The following is an 8623-nucleotide window of genomic DNA, read 5'->3' on the forward strand; positions in this document are numbered from 1 at the left end:
TAGGCCACCAGGCTCCTCTGTCCATGGAATTCTCCAGGCAAGAATACTGGAGAGGGTTACCACACTCTCCTCCAGGGGATCTCCTCAGCCCAGGGATTGAACCCAGGTCTCTGGCATCACAGGCAGATTCTTACCATCTGAGCCATCAGTGTAGCTTAGTGGGTCGCAACCCTGGCTGCCTATGAGAGTCACCTGGGGGAACTTCCCTGGTGGTCCAGTGGGTGGGACTCCACGCTTCCACTGCAGTCGGGGGTGGGGGAGTGGCCAGGGTTTGTTCCCTGATCTGGGAACTAGTACCCTGCACACTACTCAGTGTGGTCAAAGAAAATAGAATCACCTGGGGAACTTTAAAAAATTTACATTCCCCCCGCCAAAAACAAAAAACATGCTCAGCTTCTCACTCAGAAATGTCAATTGAGTTTGCTTGTCAGCAGGGCCCAGATTTCTTTTTTCCTCAAGGTCTCCAAATGATTCTAATGTGCAGCCAGAGATGGGAAATATTTCCTTCTGAGTGTCACTGCAACAATACTGGCGGTCCTTTCTGAATGATCATTTCTTGCAGTGGGGTGACAGGGAGGATCCTGAGTAGTTTCTATGGAGTCTGTCTGGTTTAGTCAAGAAAAGCTCAAAACACTGGTTCAACTGGTTTTTATCTGGTACAATTTTCTCTCCTACCTATAACCTCAGAATATTCCAATCTATTTTAAGCCTTCCTGTGGTTTCTAAAGCACAATACTTTCCGAACTGAAGACTTACCATTTCAAATCTCATGGGCAATGATTCAATCTAGAGCAGAACAAAAACGGGACTTAAGTATCCCAATTAGTAATTGGATTGAAAGAAGACCCAGGAAAGTGCCCTTCATAAAAGAGTGAAATTGTGTTTTATGTGGTGGTTGTTGCTATCACCTGTGGTTTCAACTGCAGGAAAAATAGGAAAAAGCCATGGAACAATCATTGTATTGGGTTGGCCAAAAAGTTCATTTTGCTTTTTCCATGAAATGTTACAAGAAACCCAAATGAACTTTTTGGCCAACGCAATATTTGAACTTGGGCACACATGAATTTGAGTTTCTGGCTTAGCCACTTGTTAGCTGTGAGTCCTTGCCTTCTCTGAGCAAATGTTTCATGAAAGATGGACGCATTAGCAGATCTCAGAAGGAAATTTTGTAGATTAAAGGAGCTAATGTTAGCGGTGCTTGGCAAGGTGTGAGTCCCAAGTAAATGGCACTTATCCTTGTGTGTTATTCGGCTAAGGCTATGATGCTGCTGCATAGCAAACACCCCACCCCTAAATCTTAATGGTTTACTAAGATACCATTGATGTTCTTCCTCATGTGTCTGTGGGTCACTTATGGCAGCTCTGCTTAAGGCTGTGAATCAAATTGAGATCTGTTCATATGTGTCTCATTTTGCAGTCAGCAGCTTCCTGGGGTATGCACTTCTCATGGCAGATGACAGAAATACAAGAAGAACTTGGCAGAAATTTGCAATGCCCTTTAATATATCAGCACAGAACTCATTAATGATCACTTGTGCCCATTTTCCTTTAGCCCAAGCAAGTCATATGGCAAATTTCAAGGTCAATGGGATGGAGAAGTATAATCTACCTAGTGAAACTATGGCACGATACAGGGAATAGAAGGAAAAATTATGAACAAATAATACATTCTTCCACACTTTCCTTCTGCAGGGTGTCAACAGAGGAGAAAAGAAGGGTAGGTAAGGAGGGAAGAAATAAATAGTTGGATCCCTTAGGAACTCTGCCTTGTGCCTCATTTGTAAGCTCTTGTCTGACCTCCTTTATAGAACTGGTCCAGCACTCCTTCAGGCAGAGAAAAGCAGTTCTGTGGGCGTGGCAGTTTTCTGGATCCTCCCCCAGTCCAGGTATTTGTGATGAGGCACACACTACTCAGAGACAGTCTAGAATTCACCAGAAGCCTTCTTGAATTCTGCTTGCAGGAACACATCTAATTGTATTTAGGAAGATAAACAGTAGCAATGGCAGGTGAAATTCAGCAAAACATACTATACTATTTACCAGTTGTCAGAATAACCAGATCTTTGTCTAAATTCAACCCCTTCTCTTTACCCTTTCAACAACTTTTTAATGTATGGGCACTGTCTCTTATGATTTGCTCCAAATGACATCATCTCTTCTCCAGTATATAATAAAGTGAAGTCTCTCAGTCATGTCTGACTCTCTGCAACCCTGTGGACTGTAGCCTACCAGGCTCCTCCGTCCATGGGATTCTCCAGGCAAGAGTACTGGAATGGGTTGCCATTTCTTTCTCCAGGGGATCTTCCCGACCCAGGGATCGAACCCAGGTCTCCCGCATTGCAGGCAGACGTTTTAACCTCTGACCCACCAGGGAAGCCCCCAGTATATAATGGTGGTAGGCTAAGAATCCTTCATTTGAATTCTAATATTTCATTTGTATTTCAAATCTAGGTGAATAGGCAGCCCCACCTCTATTAACCAGAGGGTTCTGGCCAAATATGTAGTGTGGTTGTAGACAGTTACCAGATACACCCTTGTATGTTCACTAATTTCAGGAAGAGTATAGTGAATTAAACAAAGGTGTTTAACTGTTATGACTGAGGATCACTCAGAATGTATCTCAAGATATCAAACTGTATGAAAGTCATCTCCCTAAAGATCTTTGTTGAGGGATATTTAGCAACAGCTGTGCGAGCAGAGGATGGCAGGCAGAGCTGGGCTCTGTTACAGTCTCAGAAGAGTTACACAACCACCCTTCTCCAGGTGTGGTCCCCGGACCACAACATCAGAATCACCTCAGGCTGTCGGTTAAAAATGCAGAGTCACAGGCAACCCCGCAGACTTAATGAACTGGAATTTCTGGGTGCAGGACCCAAGAATTTCCGCTTCTCTATACAACAAGGCTTTTGTCTAACATCAAACATAGACAGAGGTACCATACATCTTTGATTCCAAGTATCAGTTATGGAAAATGTGAAGTTTTTATAATGCCAAATTAATCATTCTCGCTGTTAAACGAAAAGGATCTCTTTCATTATTACTATTACTGAAGATTTTTTTAAAAGATTAAATTTGTTGAAACTTTCAGCCAGGGTACTCCTGAAATAAGATTTCTTTTGCCCCCCTTCCCTCTTTTTTTTTTTTTTAACATAATTTGAACATTTGAAACTATTTTTCATTAAGACTATTTCAGTAATAACCATTTTCCTCCCATTTTCTCAAATACCAATGGCCTAGAAAACTCGTATAAACATTTTTAGAAGAAAGATGAAAGTTAAGAGACACAATTATTGTGAAGGACAGGAGATTTTATTTGTGTGTTACATTTAACACATTTCCCCCTAATGAATAGATGACAAACTGCCTTTTTATGCATTTTAGGTAAAAGGACTGTCTTCGGTGAAAGTAGTGTGACCACCTAAATCAGGATTATCTTTCATCTTACACTTAGTAAGTATATTTTAACATTTTTAATCTATGTGAGTGGGATAATAAAAAGCATCAACTGCTTCAATAAGTGAATTAAGCAAAAAGGCAGTTTTGAGAGCTGAGAGAAGTATAAAAAAACATCAACCAAGAACAAGTCTTATGGACTCCTCCCTCCCTTTTCTACCTTCTTTCACCTCCTGTTATTACATATAAGTTTAAAGGGTTTCATCTTAATGGCTTCCTGCTTCCAACAATGTGGAAAGTGAATCTGAATCATTTGGAATATTCTGAAACTTTACTGTAATCATGAACACAAAGATGCAAAAAGATGTTGAAACATCTGTTTTCCAGATTAAGAATATCACCCAGATAGTTGGGGAAAAAAGTCTTCCATTATCTCGCCTTTAATCCAATTAGCAAATACATGTCAATCTAAAAGATTCTAGTAACCATTGCTCAGAGGGAGAACAATCCAGAAAAGAAACACAAAAAGGATATTTTCAACACCATGAAATTTAAGGACTAACAGAACTATGGTAAGAAAGATAATGATAAAGCTCATGCATTTAAGACTTTTATGTGGTTGGGCTCAGAGTTTTTTCACTGTATTTTATGACAAGTAAATAAATTGTCGAGTGACAAGAAAAAAATAATGTTACCTTCAAAGTGATTTTAACAGAAAAAAGAGTTCCCTGTGAAAATACCAAGATCTTTCCTGACCAACAGGGTTGGAATGTCAAGGGTTCAAATGCATTCACCAAGCATTTATTTCTATTTTAAATTTCCCTTAACTGTTTGCCTGAATATATCCTCCCAACATGTTTGAGAGAGGTCAAGGGTTTAAGAGGCCCTGGGGTTTAAGCTACCATTTCTGGTTCACAAACATATCTCATGTCAAAGGTTGAGTGTGCTATAGCTGAACATAAAATGGCCACATCTGTTCAGTTGCCTGGTGATTTTACTTGCAGTGTCCAGCAAATTGGGTTATTACAGTGTTCCTGCAGTAAAAGGTCTCATTGTAATCTGATTCTATTTTCTTTTACTCACTGTTAATACTCTAAAAATAAAAGGAATATCAGTGGAACAACATTGGAACATTCAGACAGGCAACAAACTCTGCTTTTACTGTAAAGGTATTGAGAATCAGTTTTGTGTTTGGTTCACAGGTATTCATAACTAACCTTTGAGTTTCTCTACCAGAGTCTTGATGCCTGTTTCTAAAACAAATACTGTGCCTTAAAATTGGCCTACACAGATATTTTGCTTAATTGAAGAGTGAAAGATTTTTACCCCAATTTATTCATTTTTATAAAGGCCACTGCTTGAAGGACTCTGGACTTGTGTGTGCAATTGTTACTGCAATAAATAGGGCACAATTCCCAGCATATACGATATACTCTTCATCAATATTTGTTGAATGAATGAAAAAAAAATAGTGGTTTTAGACTGGATTATGGTGGCAGATTTGCACATGCACACACTCACTTTTTTTTACCATTATGGGAATGAACCGGAATTCTTTAAGATGTAAAACTTAGTTCTGGAGAAGGGAATGGCAACCCACTCCAATATTCTTGCCTGGAAAATGGACAGAGGAGCCTGAAGGGCTGTACTTCATGCGGTTGCAAGGACTTGGACAGAACTGAGTGACTGAGCACCTCACTAAACTCGGGGGAGGGGGGTGGCACAGAAAAATGATATCAAGGTTAGTTCTAAATAGGGATGCCTCTATTGATTTGATTATTATGAACCCCACCCCCCATAGGGTTCTCTGAATCTGAACTGGAGCACCTTTCCCTGTCCTTGCAGTGAGCTACAGATAATTGATCTCTCCAGTGGAGATTGCCAAACCTTTGTGGGCAGAAACCTGGTCTTATATCATCTTTGAAATTCTCACTGCACCTAATTTAGGGCATACCCATAGAGAAGGTACTTTTATTATCCCCACTTTCAGATGAGGAAACTGAGGTTAAGCAACTGAAGTCACCTTAAGTTAAAGTCAGATAGTGGTGAAGACAGTGCTAGTGTCTGATCCCTGGCAGTGTGATGCCTGAGGCTCCTCTGCCTAGGGTAATGTAGCACAAAGGTAGCTGCTACCCCTTTTTTTTCCCCAAAAAAAGTAAGATAAGTAGTTAACCATGAAGTTAGAACTCAAAGAATAAGAGTAATGAGAAAACTAAATGTTCTAGACCTGCCAAGACATTGGAGTAACTTAGATAGAAATTATGAAACTGTATTATTTCTGTCCTGGATATTTACTCAACAAGATCCTGGCAAATAAATCCAATTGAAGAGAGAGACTTAGAGGAATCATTTGCTTTTCCTTCTCTGTAGACACTACATTGTTCAAGTGACAAGGAAGACCTAAAAGGGAACCTGTTGCGTGAAATTAGTAGTATGTATCAAACGGAGTGTGGCCAGTCCTCTGGAATTGCCTGAAACTCTCCAGTGAGAAGCAAAGGGAATTTTTTCTCTAGTATGGTGATCTTCTCACAGCTAATGCCCCATCCTCTGTCTCTCTTACTTTTAGCCAGTTTGCTTCTTGAAGCTAGGCAGAACATCCTTAAAGAAATGGGCATCCTCTGCCTCTCTACTCTAAATTATTAGTAGTTTGCGAAGCTTTGTGGAGTCTGTAGGACGTGGGCCAATTAGGAGAGAAACAGAGGGATGGGGGGAGTGGTGAGGGAAGAGACATACCCACGGAGACAGTGAGACATGGAGAGAGGTGAAATGACACTGAAAGTCCTTGAGAGTGTACTGATTTTAGAAAGCCTTTTAAAAACCAATCACTAATTCAATATGATTAATTACCTTAAAGTAGCTTGTAGAGTGTTTCCTGAGAAGTGGAGGTCACTTCAAACGAAATAAATAAACCACAGCTAATGTACTGACGTTTTCAAGAGAAAAGGCAATTGCTAAAATGACCATCCAATTTCCATTACTTACTACAGTCATTAGAAACAAGGAATATGTTTATTGATCTGAAGTGGTCCAAACAGTATTTTCTTTGTTCAAACCAATTTAGCTGGAGGAAAAGTCAAGAGTTTGCCTTGTGTGGGGGTGTTGAGGGGGGGAGCATTGCGGAGAGAAGGAAATTCTTTACATAAAAAACTGTTGTTTTTCTATCCTAGGGCCACTCACCTAAGAAGAATAACTGGGTTTCTGTTAAAGCAAAGCAGTTTTTGCCCCCGATCACTATTGGTTTAGGTCTAGGCCCTTGAGACTCAAAGTAGGTTTGGAATTAGCAGTATCAGTACAATCTGGCATACATTAGAAAGATAGACTCTCTGGCCCCACCCCAGTCCTAACTGAATCATAATCTAGTTTTTAACAAGAAGTTTCATGATTCATATGCACATTAATGTTTGAGAAGTACTAGTCTAGACAAACATGAATGGTTATTTAAACATGTGATAGAAAAAAAGAGATGGTTAAATAAAGGAGGAAAATCTATCTGGTAAAAGCACTTTTGTCCAAAGATTTGTTGGTGTTGATAAACGCTCGTATCCACTTAACCCAGGTTTGAAGTAAAAACTTAATAGGCCCATTCTGAAATGACGTTTACCAGCTCCAGCGTCCTCATGGTTGAATGAGCGCCCACAAATGGTTGCTGACTTTGTTTGTGTCCCCAGGTGAGCAGAAATGAGTAAAAAAGCAGAAAAAAGCAGTTCCGTGCGAGAGAGACGTGCACGTCAAAGTTCTCCTGAGAGAGCCAGTGAGATGGAGGAGAAGATAATGAAACGGGTAGAGCGGCAGTTAAAAGGGTTGACATTTCAAAACCCCGGGCCTCAGGTCGCCAACTTTAATCCTAAAATAAGGCAGCAGCAGAAGAAAGAGCAAATGTCAAAGAAGAAAGAATTGTCTTCTCCAAAGCCCGAAACCAAGAAGTATGACAGAAAGGGCAGGCTCCTCGTCAATCAGGCTGACCTGTGTGATTGCCTCGATGAAGACTGCCTGGGTTGCTTCTACCCGTGCCCCAAGTGTAACTCCACCAAGTGCGGGCCCACGTGCCGCTGCAGCCGCCGCTGGGCCTACACCAGCATGCTCGATGAGAGTGGGGAGGTCATCAGCAAGATGCCATTCAACGTCTCCGACTAGGAGCAGCCCTCCAGGCTGATCAAGTTTCTCTTCGTTGCAGTTAAACCAGCCTCTTTCTCCTGGGTGAATTTTAGGACTGGGGGAAAAAAGTTTGAAAAATACAGTTTAGACTAGTTAGTGTTCTCTGAAGCCATAGAATCCTGTGTAACGCACTGTCCTTCTCTAACCTTCCTGCTGTGACGACTCAAATTCCTCCCCTGGTAACCAGCAACTCAATTGCTACTCTGCTCTCAGATTAAAAATCCCTTTCCTCTTTGCTGGTATCTACGGAGATGGAGGTTTAGGATTTTTAGAATTCTGTAGCTGAGAGCTTGTCTTGACATGGAACATATGTTTATAATAGCTAGTTACCATTAGGATCTTACACATTATCAGTTCTAAATCAGAATTGCTATTTGGATTAACTTGGCACTGCATACTCGTAGTCTCATTTTTTATTATTACTGTTTTAACAATACTAAAATGAAATTTGTTTTTTAAAAAAAAAAGCTTAATTGGCCACATGGCCCAGCATATGAGCACAAAAGCAGAGATTCAATTTAAGTGATATGCAAAATGCCAACTGGAAGCAGACTTCAAAGAACAAATTTTAATCTAATTGTTACATACAAATGATTTAAAAGCATTTTTTTGGCAGCTAAGGCTACCAGCCACACAGAACTGGCCAAGGTGGTACAAAATTCCTAAGACCTAAGTTGCATTTGGTCTTGGAGGTATAGGATTTAAGGAAATTCAGCTAGTTTCTGCTGACCTCAGTGAAGATACCATCTCAGAAGACTGATGTGAAACATCTGGGCCAGGTTTGGCAGCTAGTGTGCAAAACTGCTTTTAGGGAAAATCTCTATGAAAATGTTCACACCCACAGCATCATCGGGAAAGTTTCTCTTCAGTCATCTTTGATACCAAGTTTTATTCAAATGATCTGTAAGAAGAAAGTTGCTTTTCCACTTTTCCATCTTTACTGCTCAGGAACATTTAATTGCTTCTTCTGAAGCTTTGGATTCGGCACAAAGAGACTTTCCACTGAACACAGTTGTGCAGGCACTGGCTGAGGCTGCAGACGTAATGGGCTAAAAATAGACAAAAGGCCCCTATC

General features: G+C 40.5%; 1 protein-coding gene across 1 annotated transcript; it reads left to right on the forward strand.

Moving 5' to 3' along the window:
• The first annotated feature begins 3413 nt into the window (after window positions 1–3413).
• LOC122690212 (ARL14 effector protein-like) lies at window positions 3414–8179 on the forward strand. Its single transcript, XM_043897244.1, has 2 exons — window positions 3414–3450; window positions 7062–8179. Exon 2 carries the CDS (start codon window positions 7072–7074, stop codon window positions 7525–7527), a length of 456 nt encoding a protein of 151 aa, XP_043753179.1. The 5' UTR covers window positions 3414–3450; window positions 7062–7071; the 3' UTR covers window positions 7528–8179.
• The last annotated feature ends 444 nt before the right edge of the window (window positions 8180–8623 follow it).

The sequence above is a fragment of the Cervus elaphus genome, chromosome X, assembly GCF_910594005.1.
Source record: "Cervus elaphus chromosome X, mCerEla1.1, whole genome shotgun sequence".
NCBI lineage: Eukaryota > Metazoa > Chordata > Mammalia > Artiodactyla > Cervidae > Cervus > Cervus elaphus.